Source organism: Ursus maritimus, unplaced genomic scaffold (assembly GCF_017311325.1).
Source record: "Ursus maritimus isolate PB19 unplaced genomic scaffold, ASM1731132v1 scaffold_30, whole genome shotgun sequence".
Lineage (NCBI taxonomy): Eukaryota > Metazoa > Chordata > Mammalia > Carnivora > Ursidae > Ursus > Ursus maritimus.
Window position 1 is genome coordinate 3,608,894 of NW_024425564.1, and position 17,300 is coordinate 3,626,193.

The 17,300-nt window shown below is 45.1% G+C and overlaps 1 protein-coding gene across 4 annotated transcripts in view; it reads right to left on the reverse strand.

Annotated features, from left to right (window-relative positions):
* The window catches only part of ANKS1A (ankyrin repeat and sterile alpha motif domain containing 1A), a 177,570-nt gene that overhangs the window by 66,109 nt on the left and 94,161 nt on the right, over positions 1–17,300 (reverse strand). For all 4 annotated transcript variants that reach the window (XM_040644733.1, XM_040644734.1, XM_040644732.1 and 1 more), the window contains one exon: positions 4,351–4,940. In XM_040644733.1, the coding sequence (XP_040500667.1) occupies positions 4,351–4,940 (590 nt within the window). The remainder of the gene's footprint in view (positions 1–4,350; positions 4,941–17,300) is intronic.

Below are 17,300 nucleotides of genomic sequence, written 5' to 3' on the forward strand. Positions count from 1 at the left end.
AGTGCTACAAATGTCCGTATGGCTCAGGGTCCCCTCAGGAAAAAGATGGCACATACAAACTGGGCAAACGAGCTTAATAAGGGGATTATTTATACGGATTTGGAGAGGGTACAGAGAACGCAACAAGGGAGGCGAGTGAGTCACAGCCAGGAGCCCCAGGCTGGAAGTGTCAAGGGGAGGGACTGATTACCAGAACCCAGAGACAGCAGCTTTAGGGAAAGGTCCCTCATAGGAGAGCTGGTTTTTAGGAGGGGGGACACAGCCAACCCAGGATTCCTCTGACCTTGTGATGCAGGCCACACAGATGCACCTTCTGGGGCACACAGGCAGGTAGAGAGGGGTAGGGAACATGCCCGAAGGCAGACGGAACATGCCCTGCAAGGTGTCCCACATCTTGTACCTGGAGGACAGCTCAGACAACAAACAAACTAGCCCCCGACACAGCCACGCAACAGGATACTGTGCCTTTCACAATTCAGGTCTGAATCCGGGTCTTATGGATGATGCCACGGTTAGATACCCACAAAATGCAGTAATCAGGTAAGACACATAAATTATAAATCGGTAAATACACTAAGACCCCAAATTTGGATACACGTCAAATGTGAACAGAGGTTAACCTATAGAGAGACGTAGGTGATTTTCTCATTTCTAATCTATATATTTTTAAAGTTGTATTGATGGACAGCTTTCCCGTTTACCTTCTACTATGCCCCTATTCTGTTAGGCATCATCAAGATAACAAGGAGTGCTTTGATTTTTGACTGGTGAACAGAGAAAGTATCTACTGAAGCTCGGATTTTGATCTCCTCTTAGGTGGAGCTCTTTTCAAAGCAAACTCTATTATTTTTTGTTCCTAAAAATCTAATGGAAACTAGGGAGAATGCTAGTGTCTTAAGCTCATTTCAGAAGTTCACTTTAACCAGGCTAACTTTTCAAAGTCCTCTCGTTCTGGGTAATCAAAGAGGGCTGCATGAAGCACCTGTAAGGAGCGGTCTGTATTTGGATGAAGTGACCCCCAATCTACCAGCTGTGCAGGTCCCTCAGCTACAGAACATCAGCCCCAGCAAGCAGCCCGTCAAGTAGCCTCTGGCGGCCATGATACAGAAGAAGACATTGGAAAAATAAACAGTAGAGAGGGCTGCAGATTCCTTTCCAACTTCTCTCCTCTACGGGAGTTAGCAGGAAAGCTCTTTAATTTCTCAAAGAACAATGGGGGGCTAACTGCCCTACTTCCCCAGGCTGGGCAGGCTCTTCTGTCCCTGGGGTGGGCCAGAGTCACGCAGGATGTCACCAGGTGAGGGGCTTAAACTCCACTGTGTCCCTGTCACCTCACTAGCACCAGACAAGCCCCCAAAAGTTCTGCCTTTCTTAAGTTCTGAGGATGCTCTGCGCCTCAGTTCCCATTCTCCAAAGCTCCAGGCACAATAATAATAGGAATAGCTATCATTTACTCAATACTGTATGCATAGTAAGAACTTGGCTAGGCACTTAAATACATGTCTAACTGGTAAAATATGCCTCTGAAACACAGACTTGACTGCCTGTCTCACAAATACCAGTAATGACGGTGAGGCTTCCTGAGGCCACTCATGCGACAAGGAGGGGTTGATGGTGGAGCTGAGGTTCAGAGCTGGATCTGCTGACTCTGGAGCCTGAGCCCCGTGTATTACCCTGCACTGCCTTCTAGGAGCGGCCTGGCAGACTTGCCCGCAACTCCATCTGTGCTGGGACCATAGCTGCCCGGGCCCCAAGTGAGAAGCCAAGCTCCTTCACAGCAGCTTTCCCCAAACTCCTGGGGATCTAGTGGTGACAAAGAAAAGAAATCAAGCACAAGATACCGCAAAGCAGCCTTCAGCACTGGTTAGGGGTAGGGTGGGGAGCAGCCATTAACTAATGACCTGTTCTAGGAAAGTCTGCCAAAGGCCTGGGTCTAGGGCCGACCACTGGGGGAAACACTTCTGAAGTTTCTCTTTCGACAGAGATAGCCACAAAAACCAAGTATAATATGACTCAAAAACAATGATGAAGGATTACGCATGAAAGGGCCCTGTTAATATTCTCGATATGAGCAAATCTCAATCTTCTGAATTCTTTCCAATAAGACCTCGGTTGCCTTATTAGGTTTTCAAATTTAAAGCGTAACAGTGCTTTTGGTCCTTCAGTCACATTACAGACTGGTCCAGGACACCCAGACCTCAAACAGTCCCTGGATTCACTGTACCCCCTGCGAGCTCTACCTGCAAAGGGAATGTGCGCATATGAACCTCCTGTCGCTAAGGTGCCAAGGGACAACTAGCGTGTTCGCTCGAACCGCGAACTTCAATTAAGCTGGGCCGTGCTTCAGTGATTTCATGTTTTTTCTCCAGGAGGAAACGGTGGAGCCCATAAGACTGCCTGGCAAGGCTGCGTGTTAACAGAGCATGGAAATCCTGTGGCGAATCACCCAGTGCTACTGACCTCTTGGGTGAAAGGTACGCTCAGGAGATGGAGCCAACAAGAAGAGGTAATTCATTTGACTGGAAAAGCTGTCTTCCAGCACATTTGAAGGATTCTGAGATACTGCCTTGATATCAAACCAAATATTCACTTCTCAGCCTCATGTTCAGTCTCCTCTCACTCTCTATCCTTATTTCTTATTAAGATCTTATTTTTTAAGTAATCTTTACACCCAACCTGGAGCTTGAACTTAAAACCCTGAGATCAAGAGTCACACGCTCCACCGACTAAGCCAGCCAGGTGCCCCCCTACCCTTATTCCTTATGCTCCCCTATACAAACCCCACTCTCTATAGAAACCAAAGGACCTAAGCTTTCCCAGCTCCATACCTTCACTCACACTATTCTCTCCACCAGTGCCCTTTCCTCATTCCCCTAGCTTCAATCTGGTTTTCCCCAAAACACCTGCTTCTTTAATTCCACGTCAAGTTCTGCATCTGTGGGATCTTTCCTAAAGCCCCCTCCCACCCTTTTGTCTCCACCCTCCCCACCCCCACCGATGTTTTTCTCCATCGGCCCTTCCTCCGACTTCAGGGCACACTGCACTTCTCTTACTTGTAAACTGCCTTATCCTGTCCTTGACTGTAAACGAGTGAAACTCTGTTTTGAAAAACAAAGGCAGAGCACACGTTCTAGTGTGCTACACGCAGACTCTAGTGTGTAATCTCCCACGGGCCGAGAGCTCTGTCACTCAAACTGATTTTCCTCTAAGCGGTCTAGCGTCTAGTCCGGGCTCACGCAATCCTGGTTTCTGAAGCAGTGAAAACTTCTGTTGCGCAGGACTCCTCAGTCCTCGACTATGCAGAGTCCCCAACCTCATCTTATCCGGAGATAGAGCGCTGTAGGAATTGCCCCCACCCTGTTCCCACGCCGGGAATGGGACTCACTTTGGTTTGTATAACTTCGCAGCTGCAACCTGAATAGATCTGGGTAGGGCATTTTAGTCTACAGATTGCTCAAACGGACGCGTCAGCTGCACTGCTCCCCTCCTCTTCGCGAGCTAAATTCATCTCTTGAAAATGTTCCTGGGAGACAGACCCAGGCCCCTTCAAAGGCAGCTCCCTCTCAACAAGAAGCCTGCAAGAGTAGCACGCTAACATTCTCTGGGTGTTTACCAATCTTTGAGAAACACATTCTTGTGCCCAGTAAGACATGTCACAGTCACTGAAAAATATCCGGGTACATATTTCTTAACTATTCTAGAACAGTGGTTATGAAAGTTAACCTGGGCCTCAGACTCCAAACGTTTTCTCCTCTCTAATCTCTGTTTTTCCAACCACCTAGCCCTCTGCCTCATCAACCCGGGAATGTGGGACGGGCAGAATGCTTCTGCGGGGAGAGGCGTTTGGTCTTCCAGGGGAATGCAGTAGGAATCATCACGGAGGAGCAGAGACTAGAAAAGCCCCCTTCTGATCCCCTTTCAGCAGCGTCTCCCAAAGCCCACCCCTCTTACCCCCTCCTAGCTGACCCCAGGTCTTTCCTCTTCCTCCTGAAGACTCATACAAAGTTTTCTTCAGGGTTAGATGACTCCCTGGATGGTGGCTAATGGGATCCAAATATTTTCAAACAGCATGTCATTTCTAGGAATTGCCTCTCCCTCAGACCTGTCTGCTTGGGGCCGCCACCCTCCAGCTTAACCATGAATGGACCTATCCTTTGCCATTTGGGCAATAAGATCCCCTGCCTGGCAATTTGGGGCTTGTCTCGTCACGGCTGTCAGAAACATTCTGGTCACAGTGCAAAGGAGCCAGGGCAACGCTGGCCCACATGTCCTGGTCCCGGGAGTCGGCACACAGGGGAGCTGTGGTGGGCTGTGGCCAGCCCAGCTCCCTCTGACATCACGTGGCCTTACCTCATCCCACTCCGAGGCAAAGGAGGGCGACTTCTCCAGCCTCTTCTTCCCGATGCTGCAGTTGGACAAGGACTCGCTCCGGCTCCCCATTGTAGCGTCGTCCGTGGGTGAGCAGGTCAGGAGATCAGAGTCAGACTTGGACAAGCTGCGGCTGAGTTTGAGTTCAGCTTTGGGTTTGCTGGTGGGAGGGGCTCGGCTCCTAGCCCCACTCCGGTCTCTTTCTTCCTCGGCACCACCAGGGTGTTGAGATGCTGTGTGAGTCAAAGTTTCGGGGTGCGATTGGCTGTTGGTGGTGGGCAGGCCAGCCGGGTAACCCACTCTCTTACTCTGGTCCAGGACACGGGGCGGGGAGGCTCCAGGAGCGTGCACACCCGTCTCCTCCAGCTGCATGCTGGCCTCGTGACAGGCGCCCCGTGTGGGGGACCCTTCTGGATGGCTCTGGCCAGTGGCAGAGAGCAGCTGGAAAGGGTCCTGCCCCACCTCACACACCGGGGAGGAGCCGTGGAGGAGACCTGAGAACTGCTCTGGGACCTGTCCGTCTTGCCCCTCCGCAGAGTCCTGGCTCCGGCTGCTGTTGCTCCGCCTGTGGTCTTGGAGTGGACGGAGAGACAGAGAAATAAAAAATTAAACGTGGCAAAAATCAACAAAGTTCCAATGTAGCGAGCGAACGGCAGGGCTGAGGAATTCAACAACAGGGAAAGAGAGAAAAGCTGGATGGGCTGGAGAGAGGGTAGAGGGAGAGAAGAAGAGAGAGGAAGGAAGAAAACAGTTTCGTATTGTTCTTAATGTTCAATTTGTACCCAAAGTCAGAGCATTTATGAAATTCCAAACACTGGCCTGATTAATGCTATCTGGCAGCCTTCCCTGTTGTTAGGTTTCTGTTAACGTTAACGACCAGACCTTGCTATATAAGGCGAGAAGTGCTAACTATACCTACAGAAAGGACAGGAGTAAGGAGACAGAGAGCAAACACGGAGTAAAAGTGAGAAAGAGAGAGAGAAAGCGAGCCAGCGAGCAGGCGAGACTCACTCCTGGAACATCTGATACATTTCCATAAAGGCCAAAGTGTTATTTAGAGCCACTCGCCCTCCCTTCCTCTGGCAAGCAGCAACAGAGGGGGAAAAAAATGGAGGTCATGATCCACAACCTGCAACTTCTGGAATTCTTTAACTGAACGTGCAAAACAAAACAGCAGAGAAATAACCGCTTCCTTCCTCACAGGGGGGCTGTTCAGGGTTCCACGCCTCATCCTTCCTTCCTCAGGGAGCACTTTTTTTTTTTTTTTTTTTTAGAATGTGCACATCTCACTCCTTCCAAAGCCTCCCAGCTGCTCCTATTTGTTTAAGTTTAACCTCAGTTGATCCACTGAAAACAAAATGGTCTAATTTGTCAATGCCAAGAGACATTTGCAGTTCTCTCAAGACCTCCTCAACAGCCCAGAAATCTGACACTCCTAGCTCGTGAGGCCAACTACTACTGTATACTCACGCAAGATAGCAAATACCTCTGCCCTGGAGCGGCATAAATAACTGACCAATTCAGAGTCCACCATCAGTATCACACGGGGACACCCAAGGGGCTCACCCTGCATGAACTCAGACCCATTAGAGATTTTCACCTTCATCAGCAGGGTAGATTAACCACTCTGCCCAGTACCAGCTCACATTCCTAAGCTAATATTCAATGTTGTTTTCTCTGTAAGTGGAATCAACGCTATAGATACCAAAGGATTCCCTCATCTGCCCAAAGCTCCCAAGTACTGTTCATGAGTTCAGAGAATCTTAGAACCCAAAGGATCAAGTTCAATTATTTTTACAGGTGAGGAATCTAAGGGCCTCGGGCCTTTAGTGGTTTGTCCAAGGTGGTGGGGAGAAGACTTTAACCTAGGCTTTTCTGAACACCTGGCTCTGGTCCTGGCTGTGCTGCTCTCTAGCTGTGTGGCCTTGGCACTGATCTCATCCTGCTGGGCTTCACTATCTAAAATAAGTAGCATGGACTGCACAGTCTTTAAAAATCCCTTTTATGTTACAAAGGTGATGAGAATCCAAGTCTCCACCATACAATGATGGCAAACTTCTCCCTCTCAGGGGGTGCTGCAGATCCCTGCCCGGGTACTTCTCCTGCTACTGCCTACATAGCACCCACCCTCCCTCACCAGTGTGCCTGCAGCCCAAGGTTCCTGGGAGCTTAGTTCCACAACTGAATACGGTCATCAGGTGAGGAGGGGTGCACTTCATAAACACGATGCACTAAAACAGTCTTCACTGCCCCATGCACAATGCCAAAGTCCCACAATGCTGGCTCTTCCAAGACAGCCTTTAAGGAAGGATCCCAACAACCAGTTCTCATATTGCACCCACCAGCCTGAAGCCTGAGCAGGGACATGGTTCCATTCACCCCACTCTCTCGAGAAGAATGGTTCAGTCTCCACAGCCTGTTCAGCTTTTGGCAAGCCTGCTGAGGCTGCAAGGGGGCAGCCAATTAGCTCCTCTTTATGGCTCTGATTACTTATCCACAGGAGTCCAGAAGTATGAACTTTGGCATCTCCTTCCTCTACACTTGACTGCTTCAGGACTTTGACACCCCTAACTCACAAACTCTATACCCCAAAGGTCAGGTCCAGAGCACTGAACAAGCACTGAACAACTGGAATCATTTCTCTAGGGAAGAAGAAATGCTGCGTACGTAAGAGTTCCATCCAGCTTAACTCAGCCCCAGGAAGCCATGACTTCAGGACTATGAATTCCACATATGACAACTGCCCGCCTGAACAAAGCTGCCCTGTAGCGTTGCACAGTGGGGCCGGAGAGGATGACACATGACCCTCTACTGGTGGTTCAGACCAACAGCACTTCCTAGGAGAGGCTGACGGGGAGAGTCAAAATTGCTACCTCTCGGACCATATCCACATGGCCAATTTCCTACAGATTCTGGCCCAAGGTGCAACGTTCCTCTGACTGCATCTGAATACAAAAAGAGGACTTTGGTAACGGGAACACGGGCTTCTATTCCTTTGTGTCAGCATCTGGCTCCTTATTTCTCAGTATTTTAGGGAGGGAGGGGAGTCCAACAACAAAAGAGAAACACCGGAGCCCAGAACTAGGAGTTAGCCTGGCTCACAGTGCCTGGGTGGACCTCGGAACCCAAGCCACAGAGAATGTTCTGACTGCTGCTGTGGGAGCTGACAATGAAGGCCCTGTCTAAGAGCCACCCATTCATACTAGCCATCAATGAAGAAAGAGAGACAGATGCCAAGAGCTCAATTCCAGACAGATGCTGGGGGAAGGAAGTAGGCAGAAAGGAAGAATGGAAACTTATGGAGGGGAAAATATGTGAAGAGGAAAAATTTCTGAAGGCCATAATCCCATGAGGGAAAACACAATCTAACAATACTTTATGGAGTATAAGAACTCATGGAAAGGAACTCTTATGATTACATGACCCACCCAGGCAATTCCCTAGGAAAGACATCTTGGTATTTGAAAAGCCTGTCAAGATCAAAGATCCTCAGGATCTTAACAAGCTAGTGTTCTCTTCCCCATAAAAAACCGTATCTAAGACTAAGCTAGATACCCTGGCAAATCAACAGGTAGGAAAAGACCTACTCAGTGGTCCCTTCCTTCTGTAAAATCAGGATAATATTAGGCCTCTCAGGGACAAGGTGGTAACAATATAATGTACTGATTACGAGCCAGATCTTGAGCAAATCACTTAACTCCTCTGTGCCCAGAATTCTCATCTATAATTTTGGGATCATGATAGTACTGACTTCAAAGGATTGTTGTGAGAATTAAATTATACGTGTCAAGCATTTAGAACCACACCTGACACATGCCAGCTCTCAAGAGATGTTAACAATTACCATTGTTCTCCACACAGGATCCATTACAACGTACTTCGCTCACAGATAAGCCCAACAACTAATCTGCTGCTCACAGGTTTGTCGAAAGGACCACCAAAGACAGCGTACATGATGCGTACGAACATCCACTGACTTCATTATCCTTACAACTCTCGACAGCAGAAGGAAGGGCCAGACAGTAATACCGTGAGAAAGCCGAAGTGAGAAACGGGCCCCAGGACTGTGGCTATGACTACGCATTCCCTCATAAGCATGTGCAAGATGTCTGCCTTCAAGGGGCACCCAAGAGATGAAGACACTGAGTTTCTCAATGGACTTACCAGCCATCGGAAGAAACTAGCATATACAGAAATGACTAGAATTCAAGGCCAAAATTAATAGGTGCTTTAAGAAAAATACAAACCAAATGCACAGTGAACAGGAAGAAAAGTGTGATTACTTTGAACCAGAAGGATTCTCAGAAGAGGTAGCTTCTGAGCTGGGCACTGAAGGCTTAAAGTTTAGTGGAAACACATTAGAAAAAGCAGAGACACAAGCCTCGTGCCTGGGCACTCATGGACTCTCGGACCTGCAGAAGAGAACCGTCAGGCCTGAGGCTGTCCCTCTGACTGGGAACCACTGCGCTTCCACCGTAGAACACAGCTTCCAATCCTCCTCCCACGCTGCCCTCAGCAGTCCCCACAACCTGCCCTTGTAGCAGAGAAACAAGGGGCCAGGACACAGGGACAGCTGCTTCCCTACTCTCCCTGTATATCAAGGCCAGCTGCTCGGACTGAGCAGCACACACCAGCATGCTAATTTCCAGCCCCTCGACTTTCAATCTTCATTCATTGTGGGTGTTCATTTTCCCTTTACCCTGTGAGCTGCTGAAGCAAGAGGTCTTCTGTGCTGCATTTTAATGATGATGATGATCCACGGGGATCTCAAGAGCTTCTGAATAATAACATTTTAACATTTACACATTTTCAGTCACCCCCCCCCCCATCTGTTTAGATTAGGGCTAAAAATTGCGGCTTGTGTGAGAACTTGGTAAGTCAAATCAACCCTCCGACCCAGAGAAGGTTACTCCAGTTACCCAGACTGTTCTGCTTTCTTTGTTCCATTAGTACTGGAACCCTCCAATTGCCCGGTCACTGCAGTGAGCACCAGAAACTGTGTGTCCAGGACATGGCCACTTGTGGAGAGTCACCACGTTCTCCTCAGAAGGAAGGTGCTGACTAGGTTATGCAGACACTTGCTGGCGATTGTGATCTGATAAGACTAGTAGACCCAGAGTCCATTCTCTGGTCCATGGCAACCAGAGAAACAGAAAGAGACCTGGACTGGAATTCAGGAGGCCCAAGTTACAGTCCCAGCCCTGTGATTTTTTTTTCTTTCTGGGTCTTTAAAAAATAAAAAATAAAAAGGAAAGGCTGGGATGCATTCTCTAGGGCTTTGAGATTTAGTATGATTTGACTCTGATTAGATAGATGAATCTTCCAGTTCTAGGGTGTTAAGAACATGAAGAGTAGCAGGGCCCTGGATAAAAATGGTTTAACCTCATGGCTAAACAGGCTTTGGATTCAGCCAGACTAGGGCTTAAGACCCAGCTCTAACACCAAACTTCTTCCTCATCTACTACACGGCGATAAAAATAGCCCCCACCCGGAAGATTTGTCATGAGATACACAATGACCTAATCAGCGTAGATGGACTCAGCACATGGCCGCCCCTGAGAAGCATTCATTAAACGGTAGCTGCTATCATTATCATCATTCTTCATTTACAACCATTTCCGAACTGCTCTTCATGCTAACACTGCACACAGAGGCTGGTTTCCTTTCTCCCGACTCTGCAAAAGGAGCCTGGTTTCTCCTAAGTGGTTCTGCAAACTAGACAGAATAAAACTCCACTGGCGGGGAAGGTCCAGTAGTCTTGCAAGTTTAGTACGGGGTGACGTGTAGCAGCACGGGGGAGAATCTTCAGGTTAGGACCCATCTCCACCAACTGCAGCTCCCACAGGTATAGCCCAGCGTTGGGACTCAGGACTGTTCTACCTTGACTTGGTCCTGACTACCTTACAGCTCCCCCATTTCCTTAAACTCCTCTTGGAGAATCTGTTCACTCCCTGTTGTTGGACCTCTGGCCCCCAAAATTTCCCCATTCTGTATACCAGCTCTGCTTGGATCACTTTCCTACCAGCCATGACACTTAACCGTGCCAAATTTAATAGCACACTTGACATCTCTGTTTCCCTTGATCTTCTGCCAGTTCCAACACTGGGTATTCACAGCCATTTGCTCTCTTCTCCAGTTGCTGGAATGTTGAGCCCCGCTGACTACTCACGAAACAACTGACTGAGTCCTCTACCAGTTTACTTAACCCAGCTGGCTTCCAACAGCTACACTGTGTTTGGTACTACTTATTCTACGCTGGACACCCTGTTAAGCATTTTTTTTTTTTTATTATTCACAACAACCATGAGATAAGAATATGTATCCCTACTTTACATGTAGAAAGTCAGGCTTAAAGAGGTTACAGTCACCAGCCAATACGTGGGAGAGCAAGAATCCAAGTGGACCACCAGGCCCAGCCACCCTTTTACTCATCTCTTGACAACTGCGCTATCACCGTAGATGGATTCCTCATTTCTCCCACCCTTTTCAGACTGTCATCTTTCCCACAGCGCCTGTACTCTCGGATATAATCACACCAATTTCCTGAGAAGACTCAGATCAGACAAACCTCTTAACTACTCTCAGTGCCGTGTCAAAACTTGGGGATAACTTAATCTCTTCCCACCTACCTCAGAGAAGTCTCTCCCCAGTCTCGAATTTATCAGTGGCCTTCTAACTGCTGACCCCTTCTTCTAGTCTTCCTTTGTCTAGCGCTTTCTGTATCATCTGACACAGTTTACCGGTTATCCCCGGGACCCACTCTCCCCTTCTTCTTGGTCATAGGATTTTTTTTAGATTGGCTCACAGTCACCTACATTTGGACTACACTTCTCAGCTTCTTTGTAGTTAGGTATAGTCACATGACCAAATTCTGGCCAATAGGTTATACGTGAAAGCAATATTTTGAAAACTATCTTTAAAGTGCCCTCCTTTCTCCCCTTTCTTCTTCCTGTGCTGACAGCGTGAACTTGAACAGTCATCTTGAACCATGAGATGGCAGAAAGAGACTGGTTCCTTGATCATCATGAATGGCTATGCTAGCCCTGAACTCCTTACTTCTGGACTTGTATCTTGTTTAAACAACAGTTATTTTGGGGTTCCGTCACAGTCAGCCTCGGCTTCAATGGCACTGCATTATCCTGATTATTTTCCTATGTTTCTTTACCCTCGTGCTTCTAAATATAGGTTGTATTCTTGACTTCCTCAATCTGTCTAGTTTTTCCCTCACCAATGATTAATCTTTTATGTTACCCATCAACTCAACTTGGATGATCCATGAATCTGCATTTCTAATCTCTCTCTCTCTTTTTTTTTTTTTTAGATTTTATTTATTTATTTAACAGAGATAGCCAGCGAGAGAGGGAATACAAGCAGGGGGAGTGGGAGAGGAAGAAGCAGGCTCATAGTGGAGGAGCCTGATGTGGGGCTCGATCCCAGAACGCTGGGATCACGCCCTGAGCCGAAGGCAGGCGCTTAACCGCTGTGCCACCCAGGCGCCCCTCTAATCTCTCTCTCTTGAACACTAGACACACATTTCTAAGTGTTTATGAGTATCTTTACCTCCTAGTACCTGAAACGCCTCAAACTTAACATATTCAAAACTGAACTTAACATCTTCCTTCAAATGTGTCCTTCCTCAATCCCCTATTTGTTAGTTGCATAATATTTTCCCAGGCTCAAAACCTCAGAATCATCCATAATACCCTCTCTTCTTGATTCTTCCACATTTGATTGTAAGGTCCTGTTAATTCCAGCTCCTCAATACCTCTACCATCCATACCCTCCCTTCCTATCACTTCCTCCTATACCTCTAGTTTGGACCCTAATTTCCTTTAAGAGATTCCTTGAAGTCTCTTGACTTCAAAGTATTCTTGATTCTAGTCTCTCCCAACTGCAATCTAAGATTCCACAATTATACATATTTAAAGCATGGCTTCTATCCTACCATCTCACTCAAAAAGCTTCAACAACACTGCGCTGTCTGGAATAATGACTGACATTTGAGATCCCATACTCCACAACCAGTTCTTTGTTCCAGCCAAACCGGATTACTTACAAACATGAGCTCTATCATCTCCCAACACCTTATTGTTGTTTATGCCACTCCCTCTGCCTGAAATGCCCTCTCCTTCCTCCTAACTTCTGCCTAGCAAGTAGAATTCTCTGCTTTTGGGTTTAACTCAAATGCTACTTCCTTCACAAAGCCGTCCCTGATCTCCTGCACTAACATAATTTATCCCTCTTTTGAACTGCAAAATTACGTTATACCACTTTACAGAATTTTAACATATTCTGCCCTTTTATGTATTTTACATGTCTCACATATACATATGTATATACATGGCTGTCAATACATTTCGTGAGAGAAAATATAGATGTATAGTTCACAAGGCTTGGACTTGTTCCACAATGGAAAGAAAAACAAACTATTCCAACTCAGAAATATAAATTGATTGGAGCAAGACAGTTATACAGTAGGACTTTTGGCAGGAGCTCCTCTGATACAAGTAGGTGAGAGAAGAGGAAGCTGCTGAAGGTAAGGCTTAAATATTAAACTGTCTCATTTACTTTTTTTTTTTTTTTTTTGCCTTTGGGAAAAGCATCCAAACTTACTCCTTGGAATTGATCATGAGAAGCTGGCCTGGTCTTCCAGGTAAAGATGGTGGATTGAACACAGGTACCTAACCTATCTGGTCTTCTTCCTGAAGTCTTACGAAACCAAATGTGAAAGTGGGACTGCCCATGGAGGCACATCTGAGAATACCAAGCTGGCAAAGGGAAAAGCCAAGGGTTACACTACAGAATTCCCTAAAGGCTCAGGAATTGGCAGCGCTCCGGATGCGGGAGTAGAGGGAGAAGCTAACGCTTTCCTCCCCTCCAAGAGGATTAGGTCTTCCTGCTCATGCATAAACTTCACTCAGATCTAAATGCATGGCTCTCAGGAATACTGACTTGCTTCTAAAAAACCTTAGAATGTAGCTATGTGCCAAATAGTCCACGTGTACCACTGTCTTCGGATAATTATTCATCACTGTCCTCAGCTAAGTAACCACGTCACCTGGACCTAAGCACTACTAGTGGATGCTGCAGAAAAGCACCACAGAGAACAATGATTTTTAGAGCTCTTGGCGACTTTCCCATTTGCTATCAAACCTGGGAAGTTGTCCATTGTTTCTCTGAAGAGTATGTCCAGAATGTCCAGTGGGCAAAGAGTTAAATACTAAAGAGAAATAAATGACTATGCTATGTGAAACTGGAAACACTGTTCTCATTGCTTGTTATGCTAGCCCTGAATAACGATATTAGGAGACTTCTGTGTTGGAAATCATTTAAATAACAGAGGAATACCTAGTTGGATAAAACTACCATAAAACCATCTGGGCCTAGTACCTTTCTGGAGGGATGAGTTTTCTACTTCATGGATTGCTTTCTACTTCTGTCAGTTTTTGTTATATCTACTGACATAAATGGCAATCCAGCAACTGCAGCATTGTCATACATAGTGCAAGATGCTTAGTCACCAAGCACTAAATGCCACTGGAAACCCCATGCTACCAGTCATTGTGATGGACCAGTAAGTATCCCAGACAATTCATCCAGCAGACGGCAGCAACTCTAACCGCAAAAATTTATTTCTATAAACCCTTATTATTAATTTTTAAAGTCTCTAAATTTGTGCTTATATGTGTACTTTATGTTATTCCTACATGTTGTGCTCTTTCCTCCTTCCTTGATCAGAATTATCAGAGATCTTTAAAAAACAAACAAGTTTTCATTGTAATGGTCATGTCTATTGCCTTTTTTTTTCACTTCATTATTTCCACTTTTCATATTTTTTTCCTTACTGAGGTGTAACATGCATACCATAAAGTATGTGAAGTATACTATCTGCTTTTATCTTCATTAATTCCTCGCTGCTACTTTCTCTTGCTTAAGTTTTAGTCTATTTATTTATTTAAGTGGGGGCATAGAGCCCAACACAGGGCTTGAACTCACGACCCTGAGATCAAGACCTGAGCTGAGATCACGAGTCAGACACTTCATCAACTGAACCACTCAGGTACCCCAGTCTTTGTTTTATAACAAATAAATTTAAAGATATAAACTTTCCTCTGAGTATCACTTTGGCCCAATATTATCAGTATTTACATGAAGTGTTTCCACTACTATTAATTAATTTCTAAGTAGAAAAATAGGGAGAAAAAAGATAGGCACCTCATAGACCATCTAACACTAATGACCAAGATGCTCAATTTCACTAGATCAGGCGAAGGCTAATTACGAAAGACACTTCTTTGGCTTATCACGGTGAGAAACATTCAAGAGTGCTAATACCCCATGTTGGTGAAGGAATGGGAAAGCGTGTGCTCATTAACCAACAACGGAGGGCAATTCGGCTTTACCAGTTAGATCGAGACATGCACCTGCACTCTGACTGGCTAATTCTACTTTCTATCAGTGTCTTTTAAGAAATACTTTTGTAAGCATGTAAGAATATGTGTACAGAATGTCCCCAGCAGCTTCAATTATCACAGAGAAATACCAGAGGCAATGTAAACACCCACCTACTAGAGACAAACGTTCAAAAAGAATAAGGTAGATCTTTAAGAACTTAAAACAAAATTGTACCCATGATCTATAGATAAGGTAATTAAAAAAACAAGTGTGCAAAACACTGGTGAAATACGACCCCATTTAAGGTTGTTAAAAACAAACAAAACGATCTCACATAGTCACTTTTTAAAAAAATAAAGATAGCAAACGGCCTGAAGCAGACACTACACTTTCAAATTACGTCCCTTCCGGCAACTGTGAGTACCAGAGAGGTGAGAAGACTGGACCATTTTACTTGTATTCACTTCTGTATTAGTTGAATTTCCTTTTCCCTGGGAGCTAATACAAATGTACTTTGAAAATGTAATTTAAATAATCTCCCATCCCACCTCTCCTGCCATAGGTTCATGAACTGTAGTAAGGAGGGCTGAAAGCTCTGGTAGTCTCATTAACATGGCCTTTTGAGAACTGATGAATTAATTAATAAAAGCTGCCTAAGATAATGACATTAGTGGAAAAGCAGAAAAGACTGACTGTGTACTAATCCGTAATATCATCTGCTAACTTGTCTCACATTTACCAACTCTAGCAGGCGTTCCTTCCAGGCGACAGAGAAACTGGCAGAGCCCATTTTCATCTTTAATGTCTCAACTCCTTTGTCTGAAAGCTCTTTGAGTGATCCAAGCAGCTTGCCTGGAGGACGGCACACCCCACATGCTGTGGTCCAATTAAATCTGCTTCCTGCACCACCTACTCTGTAACAGTTAGCCCAGTACTGCTGAGCTGGAAGGAACCAAAGCGAAGGAGGAGGAGACATGAGGCCTTAAGTCCCCTGTGGCAGTTCCGTCCTTAACCTGGAGATCTCCTGACTTGAGGGCAGAAAATTCCTGTGCTTTGCAGCCAAAGAAACCAGCCCCATTTATGAAGTCTGTCTGACTTTCTCGTTTTCTTCTTTCCAAAGGTTGAGCCAGCTATCTTACAGTGGGTCCAGATCAAGCCTTTGAAAGAGAGAAAGAATTATAATCTCCTTCCTACTTGATGCTAAAAATTATTCCCTAAGAATCACTTTCAAACAGAGCACTAAGTACTTGCTCTTTAAGGGTTAATTTCAGTATGATTTATTATTAAACAACTAGAGAATGCACTGGTGCTCTACTCCACTCTCTAAATATTTTAATTAAAAACGTACCAGCATGATTAGAAGATTCAATACAGTTTAGAGAGCTCCCCAAATTGCTATACAGATTCAACACAATCCCAATAAAAATCCAGCAGGACTTTTTGTAGAAATCAACCGGCTCATTCTAAATTTCTGTACGGAAAGAGTATCTAAAACAATTCTGAAAAAGAATAACAAAGTGACAAAGGCAAGAAAAGGATGGTTCTTGACAAATCATGCTGAAACAACTGGATATCCACATGCAAAAAAATGAATCTCTACCTATATATCTCACAGCATAATAAAAAAAATTACCTCAAAATGGGTCGCAGACCTAAGTGGATACCTAAACCTACAAAATTTCTAGAAGAAAATGTAAGAAAAAATATTTGTGACCTTATCCATAAAAAAAGAAATGAAAAGAAAAGATACATTGTCATCAAAATTAAGAACCTCTGCTGTTCAAAAGATACTGTTAAGGGAATAAAGAGACAAGCTGCAGACTAGGAGAAAATTACATATCTGATAAATAGTGTCCAAAATATACAAAGAATCCTCACAACCCAATAATAAGAACACAGCAACCCAATTTTTTAAAATGAGTAAAAGAGTTGAACAGACACCTCATTAGCTATCCGGATGGCAAATAATCAATTAATAGATGTTCACATCATGAATCATTACGGGAATACAAATTAAATCCACAATGAACTATCACTACACACCTACTGGAAGGACTACAATTTTAAAAACCTGACAATATTAAGTGCTGGGGAGGATACACAGCAACTGTAACTCTGATGGAAAAGCAAAATGGTATAACCACTCTGGAAAATGGTTTGGCAGTTTCTTACAAAGTGTGGCATATATTTACCCAGGACCCAGCAATCCCATTCCTAGTGTTTTCTCAAAAGAAATGAAACTAATGTTCACACAAAAACCTGCAAACGTTTATAGTTTTATTTGTAATTGCCAAGAACTATAAGTGACCCAAACACCCCTCAACTAGAGAATGGCTAACTGGTACACCCGTACAATGGAATACTACTTGGCAATGAAAAGTAACAAATTACTGATTCACAGGACAACACGGAGGAATCTTCAGTGAATTACGCTAAGTGCAGGGCAACCGACTCAAAGGGTACATATCGTATGATTCCCATTTATAGAACATTCTGGAAAAGGCAAAATTATAGGGACTGACACAAAAGCAATGGTT